Source organism: Pseudophryne corroboree, chromosome 2 (genome assembly GCF_028390025.1).
Source record: "Pseudophryne corroboree isolate aPseCor3 chromosome 2, aPseCor3.hap2, whole genome shotgun sequence".
Taxonomy (NCBI): domain Eukaryota; kingdom Metazoa; phylum Chordata; class Amphibia; order Anura; family Myobatrachidae; genus Pseudophryne; species Pseudophryne corroboree.
In genome coordinates, this window is record NC_086445.1 from 489,364,660 (window position 1) to 489,388,805 (window position 24,146).

General features: G+C 46.0%; 1 protein-coding gene across 1 annotated transcript in view; it reads left to right on the plus strand.

Annotated features, from left to right (window-relative positions):
* The window catches only part of PRR11 (proline rich 11), a 128,607-nt gene extending 120,086 nt beyond the window's left edge, over window positions 1-8,521 (plus strand). The window contains exons 10-12 of the mRNA XM_063951342.1: window positions 7-19; window positions 4,340-4,436; window positions 6,572-8,521. Coding sequence (XP_063807412.1) covers window positions 7-19; window positions 4,340-4,436; window positions 6,572-6,643 — 182 coding nt within the window. The 3' untranslated portion in view covers window positions 6,644-8,521. The remainder of the gene's footprint in view (window positions 1-6; window positions 20-4,339; window positions 4,437-6,571) is intronic.
* Window positions 8,522-24,146: the final 15,625 nt, after the last annotated feature.

Below are 24,146 nucleotides of genomic sequence, written 5' to 3' on the forward strand. Positions count from 1 at the left end.
GAAAAGTCAACATGGTGAGGTAAGCATGTGTTTGTATTATGAGTGGAAAAGTATGCCATATCTTGTAAGACATTAATTCAATTGAAGGAGTTGTCCATTTGGTCTCTGAGCATTTAACAGTTGTTACATGGATTTGGTTCAACTTGAGTGATGCATATTTGTTTTTATTTTTATAGTTCCTTGTTAAAAAAAAAAAAAAAAAATCTAAGTGTCACTTCACAAAGCAGACATCTTATGATTGTAACATAAGCAAATGACCAGGAAGCTTTACCGTGGAGGTCTTGTTGTCTGCCTTTATTCTAATGTGAAGATTAATTTACGTGTGGGGAAGGGTATGGCTTTTTTTATGGAAAACTCATGCAGGGACTGTACATGGTAGAATAAGGAATGGAAAAGATTAGCTATTTTGGGTGCGTTTGCAGCACTAGTGTTACATATCGCATTGTGCATTTCCTTGCAAATGTAAATTTCGGACCAAACCATTAAGAGCATATGAATGTTAGTGGTTTTGATTGAATGAGGTGGCATACCTAGGGGGAGATTTATCAAAGCTTGGACAGAGAAAGCACTAACCCATCAGCCTCTGTCATTTTACAGGCTATGTTTGAAAAATGACCAGGGCTGTTTTTTGTTCTCCCTCTCTCCTCCCTCTCTCTCCTCTCTCTCTCTCTCCTCTCTCTCTCTCTCTCTCTCTCTCTCTCTCTCTCTCTCTCTCTCTCTCTCTCTCTCTCTCTCTCTCTCTCTCTCTCTCTCTCTCTCACCCTCTCTCTCTCTCTCTCACTCTCTCCCCCTCTCTCTCTCTCCCCCTCTCTCTCTCTCCTCCCCCCTCCCTCCCTCTCTCTCTCTCTCCTCCCCCCTCCCTCCCTCTCTCTCTCTCCTCCCCCCTCCCTCTCTCTCCTCCCCCCTCCCCCCTCCCTCTCACACCACCCCCCCCACCTCACCCCCACACACACACACCACCCTCACACCACCCCTCACCTCACACCCCACCCCCACCCACCACACACCACCCACCACCCCCCACCCACACACCACACTCTCTCTCCTCCCCCCTCACTCTCCTCCCCCCCTCTCTCTCCTCCCCCCACTCACTCTCCTCCCCCCACACACACCTCCCCCCCTCCACCCCCTCACACACTCCACCCCCTCTCTCACCTCCCCCCTCTCTCTCCACCCCCTCACTCCCACCCCCCTCTCACACCTCCCCCCACTCTCACCTCCCCCACTCCTCCCCCCCTCACTCACCTCCCCCCTCACTCTCCTCCCCCCTCTCTCTCTCCTCCCCCCTCTCTCTCTCCTCCCCCCTCTCTCTCTCCTCCCCCCTCTCTCTCTCCTCCCCCCTCTCTCTCTCCTCCCCCCTCTCTCTCTCCTCCCCCCTCTCTCTCTCCTCCCCCCTCTCTCTCTCTCTCTCTCCTCCCCCCTCCCTCTCTCTCTCCTCCCCCCTCTCTCTCTCTCTCCTCCCCTCCCCCTCTCTCTCTCTCCTCCCCCCTCCCTCTCTCTCCTCCCCCCTCCCTCTCTCTCTCTCTCTCCTCCCCCCTCCCTCTCTCTCTCTCCTCCCCCCTCCCTCTCTCTCTCTCTCTCCTCCCCCCTCCCTCTCTCTCTCTCTCTCCTCCCCCCTCCCTCTCTCTCTCTCTCTCTCCTCCCCCCTCCCTCTCTCTCTCTCTCTCTCTCCTCCCCCCTCCCTCTCTCTCTCTCCTCCCCCCTCCCTCTCTCTCTCTCTCTCCTCCCCCCTCCCTCTCTCTCTCTCTCCTCCCCCCTCCCTCTCTCTCTCTCTCTCTCTCTCCTCCCCCCTCCCTCTCTCTCTCTCTCTCCTCCCCCCTCCCTCTCTCTCTCTCTCCTCCCCCCTCCCTCTCTCTCTCTCTCCTCCCCCCTCCCTCTCTCTCTCCTCCCCCCTCCCTCTCTCTCTCTCTCTCCTCCCCCCTCCCTCTCTCTCTCTCTCTCCTCCCCCCTCCCTCTCTCTCTCTCTCTCCTCCCCCCTCCCTCTCTCTCTCTCTCTCCTCCCCCCTCCCTCTCTCTCTCTCTCTCTCCTCCCCCCTCCCTCTCTCTCTCTCTCTCTCTCCTCCCCCCTCCCTCTCTCTCTCTCCTCCCCCCTCCCTCTCTCTCTCTCTCTCCTCCCCCCTCCCTCTCTCTCTCTCTCCTCCCCCCTCCCTCTCTCTCTCTCTCTCTCTCTCCTCCCCCCTCCCTCTCTCTCTCTCTCTCCTCCCCCCTCCCTCTCTCTCTCTCTCTCTCCTCCCCCCTCCCTCTCTCTCTCTCTCCTCCCCCCTCCCTCTCTCTCTCCTCCCCCCTCCCTCTCTCTCTCTCTCTCCTCCCCCCTCCCTCTCTCTCTCTCTCTCCTCCCCCCTCCCTCTCTCTCTCTCTCTCCTCCCCCCTCCCTCTCTCTCTCTCTCTCCTCCCCCCTCCCTCTCTCTCTCTCTCTCTCCTCCCCCCTCCCTCTCTCTCTCTCTCTCTCCTCCCCCCTCTCTCTCTCTCTCTCTCCTCCCCCCTCTCTCTCTCTCTCCTCCCCCCTCCCTCTCTCTCTCTTTCTCTCTCCCTTGGTTGCACTTGTTCACATTAGCTCTTATAAAGGTTATGTTGCCATTTTATGCTCTCTGGGAAAATTTGTAGACTTCAAGAAGCTTTGTAGACATTTACTTGTGGTTTATGCAAGTGGTGCTGATATTTTTTACATATCCCATTATGGAAGAAAAAGAGACTGACAACTAGGGAAGCTTTCTGACAGAGTATTGAGATATTCATATTTTAAATTACAAAAAACAAATTATATATATATATATATATATATATATATATATATATATATATATATATATATTATATATAAAAATCTTCCATTGAAAGTAAGCAAAGACAAAAGACAGCAAATTTTCAGGCAGCTCGTGACTTTTGCTCAATAAATACTGGAGAATGCCATGTTTCTTTACTACCTACAATGATCGCTGCATCTGTTGCAGGTGGTAATTTGGAGTACTCTGCCCTTATAATTTTTTCTGTCCATCTCAAACAAATGGTTCTTATTAGCTGTAACACCTATGTGACAGTCTATTGGTCAGTGAATCTTTAGGATGAAAATATAGTCCTTTAAGAATGTGTAATGTTCCAAATAGAAGTGTTCACAACATGTACAGTATATAATATGTGTACTGAAATAAATCAGTAGCTTATCTGAAGGGGTCTTTATATAAGTAGATGTTCCCAAGTTTCTCAACTGGTGTCCATATGACCTATAGCAATATCTAAACAACTTGTGGTTAATTTTTTTTTTATTTTTTATTTTTTTTAATTATCAGTATTACAAAGTTCTTTCATACCAAATGCATCAATCAAACAGGTCTTCTATGATCCCTCCAAACATGTGTCCACAGCAACAACTTAGAGACAGTGATAAACCACAGTTCATTCAAACACAATACACACTAGTGTCCTAGTGTAAAATAAATAAAAAGTCAGCTCCTTTAAAATACAATGACTTCAGTGTGGGGCTGAACGCTTAGGATCCCGACACCTAGAAGGACCTAATCCTACCCTAATCTTAACCCCTCCTCGCGGTGCCTAACACCCTCCCTCCCCACAGCCTAGACCTAACCAACACCCACTGCGGATTACCACTGTGCAGTGCCGGTAGTCTCTCGTGCCAGGTCCCGCCGCCAGCATTTCGATCCATGTTGGGTTCCCGGCATCTGTATACCAAGCAGTGTCGGGATTCTGGCATCTGTATTCCAATGCCTTGATCCTGACCGGATTCCCTGGGTATTACGGGATTCAAAACACACTATGGATTCAGCCAGATGGTCAGTGGGATGATATTTCCTTCTCTGTTCCAGTTGCGTTCCTCGTTCTTCTCGAGTTCTCCCAGTGGCCTGTAAAATAGATGGAGTCCCATGATGCGGCAGGGTGCTGCACAATTACATTGGCACACTCCCAGCTAATCAGTGACTGAGAAGAGCCGCATCACAGGCATTCAGCTCTTCTACTGTAGCTGAACCTGGGAGAGGACTGGACCATGCACCTGACAATAAGAGAAGCCCCTGCTGTGTGCCATGATGTGGATATGGTAAAGGCAAAGAGATAGCCGAAAGTGAGCGAATAGCAGTGGGGGAGGGGTTGCATAGAGAACAAGAGGGAGGAGATGGATGGCAGAGAGAAAATAAAAACACATTTTACAAATTCTTTTATTATTCCTATATCCATTAATCACAATCCTAAAATTAATCTAAAGACTGGAGCCTGGTAATACTGAAAGCCCGGTATTTCAAAATGATTTTGGGATTGGAATCCCAGTTGGCTTTTCTGAAAAGGCTTGGGGTAAATTACATTTGTTGCAATTATTTACATTTTCCAGAAGCCCTGGAGGAACTCCGATGTATGACAGAGAAAATAAAGAGAATGGTACAGGACTAACACCATTAATGACAAAGGCTTTAAGGCGAAAATTTCAAGCAAGTATAACCTTTTATTCATACTGGATGTCCACATCTCCATTAAAAAGGATCTTTGTTTCCTGTTATGGAATTCTAACAAATGAAATAATACCAGAGGGAATAAATGTCTTGAGGGAATATTTCTTCTACTTTTACTACCTTTATTGTTATGAAATGAATGAGCATTCATATACAGGTTGAGTATCCCATATCCAAATATTCAGAGATTCGGATTCTTCCGAAATACAGAATTTTTCGAGTGGGATAATGAAACCTTTGTTTTCTGATGGCTCAATGTACACAAACTTTGTTTAATACATTAAGTTATTAAAAATAATGTATTAAATGACCTTCAGACTGTGTGTATAAGAAACATAAATTAATTGTGTGAATGATGTACACACACTTTGTTTAATGCACAAAGTTATTAAAAAATATTGGCTAAAATTACCTTCAGGCTGTGTGTATAAGGTGTATATGAAACATACACGCAGTCTGTGCTTAGATTTAGGTCCCATCACCATGATATCTCATTATGGTATGCAATTATTCCAAAATATGGAAAAATCCGATATCCAAAATACTTCTGGTCCCAAGCATTTTGGATAAGGGATACTCAACCTGTATATGCGATCTGTTTTCCCGCTGCTTGTGGGGTGGAGTGTATACCTGACTGGACAAAACAATTTGATTCTTCTAATTGCCAACATGTTTCCATATTGTGGGCAGGGCATACACATCACCTACACTGGTGAGCACATCTTGTGTTGACTCATATCTGGATGGTGCTTGGTTTGACAACAACTAAACTATGTACCTACCCTTTAAGAATTCAATTCAAGCTTCTCGCACTCTCCTACAAAGCCCTCACCCACTTCTCTCCCATTTACATCTCTGACCTTATCTCCCATTACACTCCCATCCCTCCTCTTCACTCTGCTAATGCACGCCGACTCTCCTGTCTACTGGTTACTTCCGCCCAGTCCTATCTTCAAGATTTTTCACTTGCTGCTCTCTTTCTCTGGAATTCTCTACCTCTCCCCCTCGAACTCTCCACCTTGTTACAAAACTTCAAACGACTCTCAAGACCCACTTCTTCACCAAACCCAGCCAACTCTCATCCTAAGCCCTCTGTCCCACGCTCACTGTCTACCCCATCTGTGTCACCCCTGTCTGTCTTCCCCTTCCCTTTTAGAATGTAAGCTCTCATGAGCAGGGTCCTCTTCCCTCATGTACTTATGCTTTTCTTGCTTTAATAATCTTCGACTGCACCAAATCCCACTGTCTTCTACTACCCTTATTTCTGATACTTATTTCAGTGTCATCTGCTGATGTAGGTATGTTTATTTACCCTGTGCTTGTCCTATATTGTCTTCAACTGTAAGTCACTGTTTTAATAATTAATGTACTCTGTAATTGGGCACTGCTGATCACTTGTGGTGCCATATACATAAAGGATAATAATAATGTTCCAGCATCTGTCTCAAGCGCTGCAGCGCTTGCTTGCCACTACCTATTGGCTAGGTGATATGTTATGAATTTAAAGTTAGCCAGTCCCAAGTAGCTAATTGTCAATGGCACTTGATAGCAATATTAAAGTGTGACTCTCAGTGCTTTTTCAAAAGTAAAAAAAAAAAAAGTTATGACAGTGCAGCAGTTTTTCTAACCACACCTGGTGTATTATAGATATGCATATATCTGTAATTGACAAGGTATGTAATACTGGAGCATTACAATACGTAGCTGTAAATTGAGTTTTGTGTGGTTGTTGTGTTCTGCTAATAATCATAAGTTTCAGACTCTGGTAAGGTACGAACAGACTAGACTAGAGTATTAAAGCCACTGCCTACATGTAGGACATATCTGAAATCTAGATACAGGAGTAACAAGACCTTACTACGGTAAACTTGATACTCAGTGGTGGGGGGTGCTATGTATCCTTACACATGGTAAAGGCAGCCATTTTAACACGAGTACCATGATTCAGACCACAAAATGGCCAATACCACTATGTGTGAGTGAGGGGACTACTTTTTGTTTTTAGAACATTACTTCGTTATTTCTAAATGCAACAACTACACCTACATGCATGCTTATTTTAAAATAAACAGAAGAAGCAAAGCTTTATTATATATTTTTCATTTCTTTCACAGTTGGCTCACCCAAAAAGCCCATCACCACTGCGACGGTCCCCATTAAAGCAAGGCCTTGAGGAAGCGCGCTAGTAGCACACTTAGAAATGGAATGTTTACCATGGCACTGTACACTCTCAATGAGTAATGGCCACTTTAAACTGTGTGTGTACCTACTTCAATGCACAATTGAATTTCTGTATTTGATGAAAGACCACCACTTGCCTCAATGTATTTTTACATATTTTAATGTTTTTAATAATTGAAAAAGCCACTACTTTGGTTAGTATCACTTTTTTTACTTACTCTGTCCTTATTGGACAGAATAAACTATGTTTACATTTTGACAGTATTTTTCCTTTTTAAAGATGTATAGACCTATATATAAAATACACTTTGCTGCGACTCCTCACTTAGCAGATGTATTGTTGGCTATCTGAAAAGCACGTTGTACCACAGAACGCAAGCTTCCTAATCTACCATGCTAGAATTTTATTACAACTCACTATTTGTATTTGTTTAATGACCCTATATATTTTCAATTGTTCATTTGAATATTTACTAGTGTATAATATGTTTGTCTTCTATATTTGTGTGTATGTATATATTATTGGTTATTACAACTTAGAAAATGTCACTAATTGAGCCAATGTACTTCCAAATACCCATGCAAAATCAAATTTATTTAATCAAAGCTAAATTATAATATTAAATTGCTTCATTTTTTTTTTTATTTTGTTAGGCCTGCCTAGTGGTTTAGACAGTTTAATATTATTAATATTAAATTTTTCTCTTACAGAAGGGTAAAAGGACTATGGGTGGGGTACACGCTTTCTGGGTTAGAGAGCTCTCATTAGTACATTTTTCACAACGGTTATAAACATGTCGTACAGTATATTGTATCAGTATACAGATGGTGTGTTGGGTATAGGGGATGTAACAAAGGTTTTAGGAGAAGAGGATGAAATGGATTAAAAATACTGAGCAGAGATCTGACATGTTAATAAAGCCATTAGAGTGATCATGCCTAATACTAGATGTCTGTTATAGTTTATTATTTAGTGCAGTTAGGATGGGGCAGATACATTTTTCTTCAGGTCAGCGCCATGAGACGTGGTGCATTAAGGATGTGACATATTCCTCTTTGAGTATGCTTAGGTTCATCTGGGAATGGAGCCAGAAGAAGAGAATATGAGCAGCTGGACAAGCATCTTTTATTTTTTTTTAATCTAATATGTACAGGGGCGACTTCAGTTGTGGTGCGCGCTTGCTGCTGGCCATCTAAAAGAATTGGTGTCTATCTGCTATTCAGATGCCCGTTATCCACAGCACACGCCTTTTTCTTGCAGTCTCTGGAGGTGTAAGAAAAAAAATGTGTAAAAAAAAATCTGCAGTGTGGGTGCCCAAACAGGAACCTGTAACTGCTAAGGGTTCTAAGTAGCAATTCAATAGCTCGTATAGACGGCCAGCAGGGGCTGCGTGCCACAATTGAATTGGTCTCTGTTTTTATTAGTTTAGTCCAGTGCTTCACAAACTTTTTTTAAATCACGGCGCCCTAGAATATCAGAATTTGTTTCACAGCACCCCTTGGCCAAATGTTTCTTATTAGGAAAGTTAGCAAAAATATTAAATTAAGTAAATTATGTTTGTCATCCTTGGGTTCAGTTATGTGGTGAGGAACAAGATTTGCTTCTGTTTGTCCACTTGTTTTATTATTGGCAGCAACAAGCACTAGTTTTGCTTATTATATTGACAATAAATAGTTTGAATTGGTCCTGGACCAACAATCTGTGGAACCCTTGCAAGTGTTCCGTGATTTCCAGGAGCCACGGCACACAGTTTGAGAACCACTGGTTTAGTCTGTATTTCTATGTATTGTCAGCCGTTTAACAACCTAGATTGAATTCAGTTTTACACTAAAATATTCATGTCATGAGATTAAATTAATATGAAATGATGTAATTTACCTACCCCGGCTTGCCTTCCTTCCTTTTAATAGGGCTTCAGTAAGAAATCCTGCTGAGGCAACAATAATCCCATAGCAACAGTGATTCTAGCTATCGTCTGAGCAGGACTTGGCTGCTAAGTTTAAAATTCTGCTCCTCTCCAGTTTTGAAGTGAAGAGCGCAAACTCTACCCTGCAACCTTCCAACAGTCTTGAAGTATTCTAATGTGGTAATGCCATTATAACATGACAAGCTACACATAAAAGAAGTCCTACAGAGCCGCTGTTGTGCTGCTCTCTAACTGTCTGAAAACTGGAAGAGGAGTAGGGAATTTAGCCTGGACACCTGAGCGTTCACTTACAAAAGATTACCTCTATGTTGTTATGGTTTAACAATGCTAACCCAACAGGACACCTCATTTTATGCCCAACACAATGGAGTGAGAGGGGACACCAATAGATACAACTGAGTAGTGGAATCAGAATTATTGAGGTAGTAATTTTCATGAACTTTTGCCACTGGCCAGTTTATTTCAGTCATTCAAAAAACTGGCAATGTAGAATAGTTGTGCTTAAATAAAAATATAGTTAAAGCATAAATTGATCAAAGATAAGGTTTTAAAAGTCAACAAATGTACTGGTTTGTTGCGGAAAATTTTGCAAATGCAATATTTAAATTGCTTGTACTCACATTAGCCAACAGTTCAGATAAGAGGATTTTGGTACTTACCGATAAATCCATTTCTCTGAATCCTCTAGGGGATACTGGAGTTCCTTATACAGTAGGGGTGTGAAGCTTGCAACCGGAGGTGTGGCACAATCTAAAAATTAGCATTGTCTGCACAGCCGGCTCCTCCCCTTCACATCCCCCCTCCCTCAGTTTGGAAAATTTGACTGAGAGAATCGGACATGGGGGGTCATTCCGAGTTGTTCGCTCGTTATTTTTTTGTCGCAACGGAGAGATTAGTCGCTAATGCGCATGCGCAATGTCCGCAGTGCGACTGCGCCAAGTAAATTTGCTATGCAGTTAGGTATTTTACTCACGGCATTACGAGGTTTTTTTCTTCGTTCTGGTGATCGTAATGTGATTGACAGGAAGTGGGTGTTTCTGGACGGAAACAGGCCGTTTTATGGGTGTGTGCGAAAAAACGCTACAGTTTCTGGGAAAAACGCGGGAGTGGCTGGAGAAATGGAGGAGTGTCTGGCCGAACGCTGGGTGTGTTTGTGACGTCAAACCAGGAACGAAACTGACTGAACTGATCGCAGATGCCGAGTAAGTCTGGAGCTATTCAGAAACTGCTAAGAAGTGTCTTCGCAATTTTGCTAATCTTTCGTTCGCAATTTTGATAAGCTAAGATTCACTCCCAGTAGGCGGCAGCTTAGCGTGTGCAAAACTGCTAAAAGCAGCTTGCGAGCAAACAACTCTGAATGAGGGCCATGGATCCAGATAACATAATAACCAGCAACCAAGAACTTCTAAACCGACAAACGAACGGCGTTTGTACAAACTGTTTGAACAAGAACTCAGAACACAACAGGTTGTCAGCACCGAGGCGGGCGTCCAGTGTCCCCTAGAGGATTCAGAGAAATGGATTTATCGGTAAGTACCAAAATCCTCTTTTCTCTTTCATCCACTAGGGGACACTGGAGTTCCTTATACAGTAGGGGACGTCCCAAAGTTATCCCTTAGGGAGGGAGTGCTGTCCGTTGCCTGTAAAACCAAACGTCCGAACTTAGAATCTTCGGACGCAAAGGTATCAAACTTGTAAAATTTCGCAAATGTGTGGGCTGAAGACCACGTCGCCGCTCTGCAAAGCTGAGTAGTGGAGACACCTCTGGCAGCTGCCCAGGAGGCACCCACTGATCGGGTGGTATGAGCACCCGACTGAACCGGAATCTGTCTGCCACATGACACATAAGCCTGCCGAATGGCAAGTCTGATCCATCTAGACAGAGACTGTTTAGAAGCTGGCCAACCCTTTTTCGGTCCATCATAAAGAACAAACAAATGGTCCGACTTCCGAAAGGACGACGTAACCTGTACGTATACCCGTGAAGCTCGGACCCCATCCAAGGACTCGTCACCATCCGCGAGACCCTGGAAAGATGGGACCACAATTGGCTGGTTAACGTGAAACCCCGAAACCACATTAGGAAGGAAATCCGCTCTTGTACGGAGTTCCGCCCGATCGTCATGAAAAATCAAAAAAGGACTCTTACACGATAAGGCTCCCAACTCAGAAACCCGCCTAGCTGAAGCCAAGGCCAGCAATAACGTTACTTTCCAAGAGAGAAATTTTAGGTCGGCTCTCGCTAACGGCTCAAAGAGTGGCGATTTTAAAAAGTGTAACACTAAATTTAAATCCCATGGTGCAGTGGGAGGACGAAAAGGGGGCTGAAGCCTCAGAACCCCCTGTAAAAAGGTTTGAACCTCTGGTAAAGACGCCAACCGTTGTTGAAAAAGGATGGAAAGAGCCGAAACCTGAACTTTGAGAGAGCCCAGCCGCAAACCTAACTCTAGGCCGGCCTGAAGAAAAAGTAAAAGCCTGGATAAGTGGAAAGTCGTCGAACTCCACCCCCGTACCTGACACCAAGCCATGTACTTCTTCCAAATTCTGTGGTAGTGCATGGATGTGACCGGCTTCCTAGCGGCAAGCATCGTAGGAATGGCCGGTCGAGGTATCCCTCTACTTCTCAAGATCCGGGTTTCAATAGCCATGCCGTCAAACGCAGCCTGTTTAGGTCTGGGTGGTGAAACGGACCTTGAGATAGCAGGTCCTCTCTCTGAGGTAACCGCCAAGGATCTTCCGCTAATAATCCTCGTAGGTCTAAGTACCAACTCCTGCGTGGCCAATCTGGTGCGATTAGAATCGCCCACACCCGTTTCAGCCCCCTGGGTATGAGTGGGAAATTTGGAAAGATGTAGACCTTCTTGTAACCCCAAGGAAGTGCTAATGCGTCCACTCCTTCTGCTGCTGGATCCCTTGTCCTGGACACATATCTGGGCAGATGGTGGTTCTGCCGAGACGCCATCAGGTCGACTTGAGGTAGACCCCATCTCTTCACCACCATATCGAAAATCCGTGGATGTAGGCACCACTCTCCTGGATGCATTTCCTGGCGACTGAGATAATCCGCTTCCCAGTTCTCCACACCGGGAATAAACACTGCCGAGAGGATGATGTTTCTTCTTTCCGCCCACAACCAGATCTTTGTGGCTTCTTTTAGTGCCATCCTGCTCTTTGTACCTCCCTGACGGTTTATGTAAGCCGTCGTCGTGACATTGTCTGACTGAATCCTTATGCATTGGCCCATGACTAGGTCTTCGGCCAGGAGAAGCGCATTGTAAACTGCTCTTAGTTCGAGAATGTTTATGGGTAATCTGCTCTCCTGCAACGTCCATCGTCCCTGAAACTGATGGTCTTCTAAGACGGCCCACCAACCTCTGAGACTGGCGTCCGTTGTTAGGACCATCCAATCCCAAATGCCGAATCTCTTCCCTGCTGCGAGATTCTTGTGTAAGGACCACCAAATCAAGGAGACTCGTACGTGCGGTGGAAGTCTGATCCTCCGATGAAGAAGCCAGTGCGAACCTGCCCCCTGAGCAATGAGGTTCATCTGGAATGGTCGGGAATGAAGTCTGCCGTACTGGAGAACTTCGAATGAAGCCACCATCTTCCTGAGAAGTTGTACACAGAGGTGCAGAGACACAGTCGGTGTCCCTAGCACCTGAGCCACCAACCTCTGTATGTCCTGGATCTTGGTCATCGGCAGGAAAATTTTCAATTGTACCGTGTCCAGGATGAGACCGAGGAATTTAATTTGTTGAGTTGGAATGAGGTTGGATTTCTGGAAGTTCACAATCCACCCATGCCGAATGAGAAATTGGTGAGATGTCTGAGCATCCTTTATCAGTCTCTCCGGAGAGGAGGCCTTGATCAGAAGATCATCTAGATAATGTATTATCGTGACTCCTGACATCCTTAAGCCCGCTACCATGATCGCCATGATCTTCGTGAAGATCCTTGGAGCTGATGATAGACCGAATGGTAGGGCTCTGAACTGGTAATGATCCTTCACCAGTGCAAACCTTAGGTAAGCTTGGTGGGGGGACCATATTGGGATATGCAGGTATGCATCCTTTATGTCCATGGACACCATGAACTCGCCCTGTTCCAAACCTGCAATGACCGACTGGATTGATTCCATTTTGAATTTGTAGATCCTTAGAAACCGGTTTAAAACTTTTAAATTGAGTATCGGCCTGACCGTCCCGTCTGGCTTTGGCACGACAAAAAGACTGGAATAAAAACCCGTACCTCTCTGAGAGGCGGGAACTGGAGTAATGACTTCTGACCGTAGCAATTTTCGAATTGCCGTCAGTAGTGCTTTTGCTTTCTGAGTGCAGCGAGGCAATCCCGTCGTAAAATACTGACTGTGAGGCCTCTGCTGAAAATCCAGTTTGTACCCCTGGGAGATTATATCGTTTATCCAAAGATCTGGTGAGGTGTTGGTCCAGATGTCCCGAAAACTCTCCAGACGTGCCCCCACCAATCGAGATCCCAGGTGGGTCGGGAGACCGTCATGCCACGGTCTTGTCAGCAGGTTTATCCTGCTTTCTGGTTGTTGCCTGTGAACGGCCTCTGCCTCCACGTACTTGTGTACCAAAACCTCTTCCACGGCCTCGAAAGGACTGTGACCTAAATGAAGTAAACGCCGGTCCCGAATAACCTCTCCTACCCTGTGGAGCGGCTCTCGTATAAGGCGTAGGCAGAAAGGTGGATTTCCCTGCTGTAGCCTGTGAAATCCACTTGTCCAACTCTGAACCGAAAAGCATCTCCCCCCCCCCCAAAGGGGATGGCTTCTACCGCTTTCTTGGTGTCAGTCGCCCTGCCATTCTCTGAGCCATAAAATCCATCTAGCCGATGCGGAGATGCGCGATGCAATTCTGGTAAGATCTTTAGAGGCTTGACACAAGTATGAAGCTGATTCCCGAATGTGTTCCGCTAGTTGGGTAATTTCTTCCAAGCTATTTTCTTCCTCAATAGCTTGTACAATACGTCTAGACCATGATCCCATAGCCTTGTTGACCCAAGCACAGACAATCGCAGGTCTCTGTGCTGCACCTGCTGCTATGAAAATTGACTTTAAAGCTGTCAACCTTACGATTGGAAGCATCCTTTAAAGTCGTCACATTAGGTATTGGTAAAATTGTCTTCTTTGACAACCTTCCTAGGGAAGCATCCACTACTGGTGGATTCTTCCACTTATCCATTACACCCTTAGGAAGGGGATAGGTCGCTTGAAATTTCTTCGGAAATTGAAACGGTTTGTCCGGCTGTTTCCAAGCCTCTTCCATCTGAGATTGGAGGGACTTAGGAATTGGAAACATTGCTGCACGCGGTTTTTGCGATTTGAACAAATCGAATTCTTCTTGTTCTGTTACGTCTTCTGCCTTAAAGTTTAGGATTTCCTTTACTGCTTCAATTAAAGACTCAATATCCGAGATTGCCGTGCCCTCCTCTGGAAAATCGGCGTCTGGGGTAGATTCAATTAACTCACCTTCCTCCATATCAATGAGAAGACCCTCTTCCTCCTCTGATTCCGTTATAATCGGAAGAGGTCTTTTAATTGCCTTGCGCACATTAGTTTCTGCATGTGCGGGTGGCGTTAACTTGATGAGCAATTCCTCCATCGTCTTAGAGAATCCTGCAGCCCATTCCGATTGCTGCTTGCGTGATTCTGCCATCTTCTTGGAGATTCTATTTGCCAGGTTGTCCTCCCATGACCTAGGCGGAGCACTGTTCCCGGGTGGGGCGTCCTTGTTAAGACAGGAGTCGCACACCCCGAAGCTGCCCACCCCCGTGCTTTTCTTGTTACATTTTGTACAAACATAACACGTCTTGGTTGTTGCCTTAGACATGTTAAATAAACCCCTTACCAGGGTAATAATAATAATAATTTTATTTATATAGCGCTCTTTCTCCAACAGGACTCAAGGCGCTTCTTTTTCACCCTTTAAACTAGGAAGAGAAAGACTGAGATGACGGAAGCGAAGTATTGGATCCAGCTGGACAATTTTTTTCTATTCCCTTCTACATGAAGAAAGGGAAGAGACACAAACAATATCAATTATAATTAAAAAAAAAAAATTATAACACCAGCTGGATTGCAACCCTCACAGACACGACTGTAAATCAGTTACGTTGTAGGGTTGTCCACGTGCTTTCCAGTATTTTCTTCAGGATCCTTGTATGGAAGCCCCTTGAAAATATAAATAATAATTGTAAATTAATATGCTCAGGAGATCCTCATCATTTTTTTCAAAACAAATATATATATATATATATATATATATATATATATATATATATATATATATATAGAGAGAGAGAGAGAGAGAAAAACAATATAAAGGGGCACTCACCAGAGATTTGCATTTAAAAAAAGCATTGAATTTTAATGCATACTTATCAGAATAATGTTTCAAACAGATAATTCAATTGTACTTCGACGTTTCGATCCCTCAGGATCATCATCAGGAAATTGCAACAATACAGCATATACAGCAGGTTACATCTGTTCATATGCACCGATATCAAGTGATCAATGCCTAGCAGGTCTCCTAAATACCCCCAGCACCTTCATGACAAGCAATATTTTCAATTAGCTAATTAGATTAATGGAGCCATCCAAAAGTGGAAAAGGGGCAATTAGTACCATCAGCACAATATATCTAATTCCCTAATAGGGACAAAGAAACAAAAACACCCCTGTTCCAATGGCACTTACCAACAGCCAGGCTGTTCCTTATTCAAACATAAGGAGCAGCTGAGATTGTATCAACGTGCGTTCCATTATGTTCAAATGGAACGCACTCAGCTTCATACGGTGTGTGCAGGGCCACCCCTAATCAAGCATCTTCCCCGTGACCCGCCGATACACACCCGGCACAGACCGCTCGGGTGCGTTCCACCAAGCGTGGCTGGAACGCACGGCACTTCCGCATTGCGTACCCGCGTCACTTCCGGTTGCGGCTGTACGATATAACTGGGCACAAAAGATTACCATAACAACGGTTGCCATGGATACAGAACGGGAGAGTGCTGTGTATATATTCACAGCCACTTTCCTGTATACTGTGGCATAAAGATTAAGTGTACAGCGTTTATACCTTACAACTATCGCTGCTGGGGGACAATTCCTTAACTATATAAAAAACCTTTTTATTCAATAGCTAATTGTATAATTTTCTAGATCTTAGGAAAAAAATTCTAATATGTTTTTACTGCAAACACCGTAAGCCCCATTGGTATAATAATCCTAATGGGAATATAAAGCATGGTAAAGCTCAACCATTTCAATCTTATAGTACTAAGACAAAAGGTGCTGACAGTATCAGGGGACCCGCTAGTAAGAAGTTAACACAATAAATATACATAAACATACACAAAATATCTTCCTATTGCACACAGTGCGTGTCCAAATAAAGTAGACACACCACCTCATGTGAAGAAAAACATATATTAAACAACAACAACACATATTTTATTGGATCTCCATATCCAACAATTATGGATAAAAAAGAAGAACGTGTTGGCAAGTATGCTTAGATTTAGGAAAAACCTTATAATTATAATATCCAGACCAAAATCAGCTCAGATCCATATTCAGCGTAAAAAAAATATTGAAAGGGTTGTTTTCATTCAGACCATTCGGAGAAATTGTCCCCAAGCGATAAATCCATCTTGATTCCAGCTTCTTAAGTACAAGGCTCCTATCGCCACCACGTGACAGGGGCGGTACCCAATCAATAATCCGACATTGCAATGTGGATAATTGGTGTCCAACCGTTAGAAAATGTTGCGCAACCGGCTTGTCAGTTGATCCTGTAGAGAGGGCCTTTCTAATCGTCATCCTGTGGTTGGCCATACCTGGAAGTATATATATAATATATATATATATATTAACCAGCAGAGGGAGCTATTGCTCTAGCAACCCTGTCGTCTGTGACTATACGAGGGGTAGGGCTTATACCATCCCCTGATAATGGCGCCTTTATATCTAATTAAAATGGCCAACGCTGAGCGCCCTGTCCGTGGCTGAAGGCTACCCCCCCAGCCCGCGGTACTATGCCCACTATTCAGGGCTTAAGCCGGCGCGTGGTCCGGGACCCCTGCACAGCGAGTCCCGCAGCAGCGCCAATGCAGTCTGTGAGGTGCGCGCCACGGGACCGCCGCCAAACAGACTTTCTCCCGCTGCTGCAGCTTCAGCATGACCCGGCGTGCGCGCTACGGGACCGATCTCACTGTGGGGCAGATTTATTAAGCTCGGTGAAGTGATAAAGTGGAATGTGATAAAGGACCAGCCAATCAGGTCCTTACTACCGTGTCACAGGCTGTGTTTGAAAAATGACAGTTAGGAGCTGACTGGCTGGTACTTTATCTCTTTCCAACTTATCACTTCACCGAGCTTAATAAATCTGCCCGAGTCCCGTAAGCGGCGTCAACAGACTTTTTGCGGCCGTAAATCCTATCACCCGGCGGGCGCGCCACGGGACTGCATTCCCTAGGTCCCGTAGCGGCGCTTGTAGCAGTATGCGGACTCGTCCATAGCGCGGTTAAATCCTAGTGGCGACCTCTTGTAAAAGTACCTTTGGTAACTGGGGAAAAATAATAAAAACAACAAAACTATTTGACATTGTCTATGGCCCCCTGTAAAAACCAGTACTCACTGTTAGTAGAGGATCTTCCTATTGAGAGATGCAGATCCCTTCAAAAGGGATCTTTGTCTCTCCCACCTAATGTAGCCTTGTCTCCCTTTAGAGCAGGTTTGGCGCGGCTATAGTAAAACTTTGGTAGTTATTTTAGTCAGGAGCTCAAAGCTCCATGTGCTGTACCTCCAGCACAATTTTCCAAACTGAGGGAGGAGAGATGTGAAGGGGAGGAGCCGGCTGTGCAGACCATGCTAATTTTTAGATTGTGCCACACCTCCGGTTGCAAGCTTCACACCCCTACTGTATAAGGAACTCCAGTGTCCCCTAGTGGATGAAAGAGAAATATTCTTTATACCATTTCATGATCTTTTAAATTCACATTAGTACTTTGTCTCTTGACCGCCAGTATTACATACCGGTCCTGAACGGACGCCAGACTCCTGGCGGTGAGCGCAGCAAGTCCCCTTGCCACACTATTATATTCCCCCTCGGGTTGTGGCGTGGACCACCACCCGAGTGGGAACCTGGGGCTTTGGTCGGGATTTTAACTGGCGGCATTTCACTGGCTGTCGGGATTCCGGTGTCGTGATCCTGACAGCGGGTAGATTAGCTTCATCCCCTTTGGTCTGCTAGTTTGCATACAAATAACAAAAGCCTCTGTATACAAATCAAATGGAAAAAGAAAAGAAAGTACAATGTGTTTCTAGTAATTTTGTTTAGAATAGGGTTTTGCACTCTGTACTGACAGTGTTTGCTGGGACTTGTTTTAATACTACTGGTGAACCATCCATCTCCCTCTAATACAGACCAAGAAGAATATCTGTAGCATCCATAAGGGATATTGGGGAGACTTAGTACGATGGGGTATAGAGTGGGTCCACAGGAGCCGGTGCACTTTAAATTTCTTCAACTGGGTGTGCTGGCTCCTCCCCTCTATGCCCCCTCCCACAGGCAGTTTTAGAAAAAAGTGCCCTCAGGAGAGGATGCACATCTCCGCAGCTCCAGAGAGTTTTCTTCAATTTCATTTAAAACTTATTTTTTTCAGTATGCTGTCTGGGCAACAGCATACCTGCGCAGTGGGAGTTAGTGAGGGGAGGGGGCGGTCACTGGCCTTACGAGGTGCAGAGCCGCTTCCCCGCTGCAGGACCACCGTCCTGAGGGGCTGTTTGTTCAGAAGGGCACTGCGCCTTGGCTGTCGCAGCACGCCGCACACCCCTAACGCTGCCTGAAGGTGACATCGGTGGTGATTACACACCAGGGTCCCCGGATTCAAGGAGCGGCAGACCACGGGCGCGGTGTACGGGACCCTACCTGGGGCGTCCTGCTAAAATCCCCTGTGTGTAAACTGACACAAAAATGCAGAACTGAGCACTTGTGTGAGGCTTTAGACCGTTTGGAGACTTTGCCAGAATAAATAATATGCTTAGCTCCGGCGCCATAGGGGTGGGCGGAGGTTCCTCAGAGCGGAACCAGGGTGTTTTTGGCGCCTTCCTCTGCTTACAGAAGCCATCAGCAGCACACACTCAGCGCTTCCTGCCTCACAGACACGCTGGTATCTGGTACAGGGTGTAGCAAAAGGGGGAGAGCTGATTGTGTACCCTGTCCTGTGTCTAATTCGGACTGTATTTGATAGTGTTTACTGTGAATTACAGAGCTGACAGCCTCACTGGGGCTGTGCAGCTCAGGGTGTGCTGAGGTCCTCTCTCTCCTCTGTGTCTCCTCTCACATACAGTAGGGCATGCTTGTATTATTACTGTGTGTGTGTATATATGTTGTGTTTACTGTGAAATATGCACAAACTGTGCAGTATCTGTCACACCAGGTTCTCTCCACTATCTAATGACTCTGTCTCCTGTGAGCAATGTAGTCAATTGTCCCAACTTAGTGAAGAGGTTGTGGGAGAGGGTACAGAGCCCCACTGGTTAGGGTCTCATGTCTGATATGTCCTCTCAACTCACTGCAAATGTGCAGAAAACTCAGCTACTGCAACAAGCTGTGGCAGATTTAGCTGCTAGGGCTGATGCACAGCCCCCGCTCCCATGCAGGTCCCCAGAAGCGTGGTTTACCTGCACTGCTGTCTGATACATATGATGATATACCGGATGATGGAGATGACCCGGATCCTGTTAGTGGGGATTCTGATTCTGCTCAGGGTATTGAACCCCTCATTTTGGCTATAAGGGAGGTGTTAAAGCTAGAGGACCCTGCATCACAGCAGTCGTTTTTCTTTGTGCAAAATAAGCCCAATGTCACTTTCCCTGATTCTCCAGAGTTAGATGACTTAGTCAAACAGGCCTGGAAAAAATCCAGACAAAAAATTCCATGTGTCCAAAAAGTTTTTGCACACTTTCCCATTTCCTCCTGAAGGTAGTAAATTTTGGGAGGAACCCCCAGGGGTGGATGTCTCAGTCTCTCGCCTGTCTAAGAAGGACTCTGGGGAGCAGAAGATAGAAGCTACCCTAAAGTCTATATACACTGCAGCTGGCCGTTTACAAAGACCGGTTATTGCGGACTGCTGGATGACCCATGCTATTCATTCTTGGGCCATTCAAATTCAGGGGGGTCTCTCGGGATATGCCCTTAGTTACTATGGTCACCCTATTGAAGCACATTCAGGACACTATGCGGGTCCTCTGTGAGTCCCTCAAGGAGATGGGGGAATATTAATGCTAGGACGTCGGCCATGGCGGTGTCGGCACGCAGGGCCTTGTGGTTGCGTCAGTGGATTGCGGACGCAGAATCCAAATGTGTGGAATCTCTCCCCTTTTCTGGGGAATGGCTTTTTGGGGTTGAGTTGGATACCTGGATTTCCAAGGCTACGGCTGGAAAATCCACGTTTCTCACCTCTGGGGCCCCGCCGGCTAGACGCTCTTATCCGGGGCCGTCTATTCAGTCCTTTCGGTCACACAGATTTTGCTCGAAGGCCAGAGGTGCCTCCAATGCGGTCAGAGGCACTAGAGGTAAGTCCAGAAAACCTGCAAGCACCAGTTCTCAGGAACAGTCCACCGGTTCTGCTTCCACTAAGGCCTCATCATGACTGTGCCCACCCACCCCGAGGTGGGAGCTCGACTGCGTCACTCCAGCCGCATCTGGGAGAATTCCTGCCATGGGTCAGAGAGATGCCTGTGCCAGAGAGCTCATTTCTCAAGGCTACAAGCTGGAGTTCGAAATTGTTGGGAAAGATGATCACCTCCTACAAGGCAATCCAATATGGGAGGTTCCATGCCAGAACGTTTCAGTTGGATCTCCTGAGCAAGTGGTCCGGATCACATCTGCAGATACACCGGTTGATTCGGTTGTCACCTAAGGCCAGGATTTCCCTCCTGTGGTGGCTACAGTCCTCCAATCTTCTGGAGGGCAGGAGTTTTGGAATTCAGGTTTGGACCCTTCTCACGATGGATGCGAGTCTGAGAGGATGGGGAGCTGTCACCCAAGTGGTGCAGTTCCAGGGCAGGTGTTCAGCCCACGAAAGCCTCCTTCCAATCAACATTCTGGAACTTAGGGCGATCTACATTTCTCTACTTCAAGCCTCTCCTCTGCTCAAGGATCTCGCAATCCAGGTGCAGTCGGACGCCATGGTAGTGGCATACATCAATCGGCAAGGAGGGACAAGAAGCAGAGCCTGCATGTGAGAGGTGTCCAAGATACTTCTCTGGGCGGAAAGAAATGCAAGAGCCATGTCAGCACTCTTCATTCCGGGGGTGGACAACTGGGAGGCGGACTGCCTGAGTTGTCACGATCTCATGATGGCATCTCGTCTCAACAAGAAACTTCCTTGGTATTGCTCGCGGACCAGGGACCCTCAGGCGAGGGCTGTGGACGCTTTGTCGTCGCCTTGGCTAGCTAGTTTACCTGTTTCCTCCGATCCCATTGCTCCCACGAGTGCTAAAGCGAATCAGGAATCAAGGTGTCCAGGCAATCCTACTTGCCCCGGATTGGCCTTAGAGGGCATGGTATGCGGATCTTCTGGACAGGTCCGTCCAAGACCCCTGGCATCTACCTCTAAGAAGAGATCTTCAACGAGGACCATTCGTCTACCCGTACTTACAGCGTCTTAGTTTGATGACATAGAGGTTGAGCGGAACATCCTAGCTCTCAAAGGCCTTTCCAAGAAGGTTGTTGCAACCATGGTTCTGGCCAGGAAACCTGTTAGGTCAAAACACTCTCATCATATCTGGAGGCGATATGTCTTAGTGCGAGGAATGCATGTTTCCACCTGCTGAATTTCTCTTGGGACGTTTCCTGCAGGCTGGTGTGGATAAGGGCTTACATCTGGGTTCTATTAAGATCCAGATTTCAGCCCTCTCCATTTTCTTCCAGAAGAAATTGGCAGCATTGCCAGAAGTTTGGGCAGGCGGTGCTGCAGCAGTCTCCGCATGTTCTGGAAGCTTTGGGACATTCCCATCGTACTAATTCTGTCTCCAATATCCCTTATGGATGCTAGAGAAAATATGATTTTAAATACCTACCGGTAAATCCTTTTCTCATAGTCCATAAGGGATATTGGGTACCCGCCTCTGTGCAGTTACTTTCTGCAGGTTCTCTGTTCTGTGTTTCCTGTTCAGTTGTTGCTGTTACCAGACGTTGCTGGCTTGGTTATGTTTCTGCAGCGGGGTACACTGGGTTCCATAGGGAATAACATTGGGGTGTAGAGTAGGATCTTGAGCCGAGGCACCAACAGGCTAAAAGCTTTGACTGTTCCCAGGATGCATAGCGCCGCCTCCTGTATAACCCCGCCTCCGTGCACAGGAGCTCAGTTTTGTAGTTGGTGCCATGCAGTGTATGCATACAACAGGCAGGTCTGCTACAGCAGCCCTCAGAAGAGCTTTTATAAGTGAATTTTGACTTCAAGGTCTGCAGCAGAGACTGTGAGTGTTAGATGTCACTCTGACATCTCCTGCTGCAGCTCCATTACCTCCCCCAGCGGCGCTGTATATTCCCGTGCCATAGTTGCCGGTTACTTACAGCGGAGGCTCCGGTTTTCTTCAGTGAGGCACATACACCACCGCAGCTCTCCTGGATCGCGTGTCCACACTTAGGGAGGAGGTAAGAGGGTCCCCCAGGCGGGACCTGCTGAAAACCGTGATCCGACGCGGCCAGTGTGAGGTGGGCCGCGCGCGCTGGCGTGGACACTGTGGCAGTACAGGGACCCCACTAGACCACCAGGGCAGGGGCACAGGTCGGTTTTACTAAAAAAACATTTTTATATGGCCCACAGTACCCGGTGGTGAAGTCCAGCAAGGGGATAAGGCTCTGACCTCTAGCCCCTCCCCCAGCCCCTGGGCGCCATTTAGAGTAAATTTTCCCACCCTGGAGCTGCATCTTTTTCTCTCTCCCTCACTCCCTGTCAGCATTTGGGCGCCATTTTTACATGCTGAGCTGATCCTGGGACTGTTTGGGCAAAACCTCCTCTGTAAAGCCGCCTGCCTGTCAGCGCTGTGCATTTTACAGGACACTTAAGTATTCTACATGTCTGTTGACAGTGTTAGTTAAGAAACAGTGCATTTAGTCAGGCTTATGTGGTACAAGTACCCTGTGATATACATGTGCATTTGTATATCTATTGATTATATAGCTGTACTTAGTATTACTTTGTATTGCTAGTCTAGTGCAGTTTTATTGCATGTCGTAATTTCTGCATTATACACTTGACTGACTGTATGTGTGTGTATGTGTATATATATATATATATATATATATATATATATATATATACAGCTGCTGCGTGACTTCCATTCCGTGTATCTCACTCAGATTGCTATCACTATATTCTGTAGCACGAGGGGGCTATGTGCATCAGGGCTATTATTTAATATAGGTGTTTCACAGGATATACTTATTGAGTATTTTTCTCTGTGATTTTCAGTCACCATATACCTCTTGAATTCTCTGTTTGTGCTAATACACTGCACAGGGTGTTCTTGACAAGGTATTAGACTGCTGATATTGTACTGAGTTGCCGGTGATTTGAGCTTACAGCTATGTCAGCTACAAGGGGTGATGGAGCTGTGGCTGATCCCACATTGTGTGGTGGTGATGCTGCGGACACGTTAGAGGAAAACATAGCAGCAGAGGGTTCAGGTTCTGGGGGTCCCTATCCCCCAGTAGGACCGTAGCAATGGGGGTTCATAATGACACACCTTGGTCTACTTTCTCCATGTTATTAAGTACACTGGTAACTAGACTTATGCCCCCTATGGGACCTCACGTGCCCGTACAATCGCATATTGTCCCGGTGGTTAATCTGCCACGGGCAGATCACCTGTCCACTCAGTTACTGCAATTGAACCACTCACTGACAAAATAGAAATTTAACTCTCGCCCACCTAAGATCAAGGGGTCCTCTAAGCGGGCCATTACTTCCTCATAATCCACCCACGTCCCAGACACCTCGTACGATGAGGATGGTGTGTATACTGATCCCACAGGTACTGATCCAGATACTTCTGATGGGGAATCTGTCTCACAGGTGGATGTTCCTGACTTATTGGAGGCTATCAGACTAATTCAGAGGTTCTCAAACTCGGTCCTCGGGGGCACACACAGTGCATGTTTTGCAGGTCTCCTCACAGAATTGCAAGTGAAATAATTAGCTCCACCTGTGGACCTTTTAAAATGTGTCAGTGAGTAATTAATACACCTGTGCACCTGCTGGGTTACCTGCAAAACATGCACTGTGTGTGCCCCCAAGGACCGAGTTTGAGAACCTCTGGACTAATTCTTCAAATTATTGATGACCCAGAGCCTGATGCTACCTCTAAGAAACCGGACAGATTTAAACGTCACAAGGTTGTTAAACAAGTTTTACCTCACTCTGACCATTTAGTTGACATACATCAGGAATCCTGGGAAAATCTGGGAAAGAGATTCACACTTCACAAGAAAATGCTGTCTCGCTATCCCCTCGCTGCGGAGCTAAGTAAAAATTGGGAAAC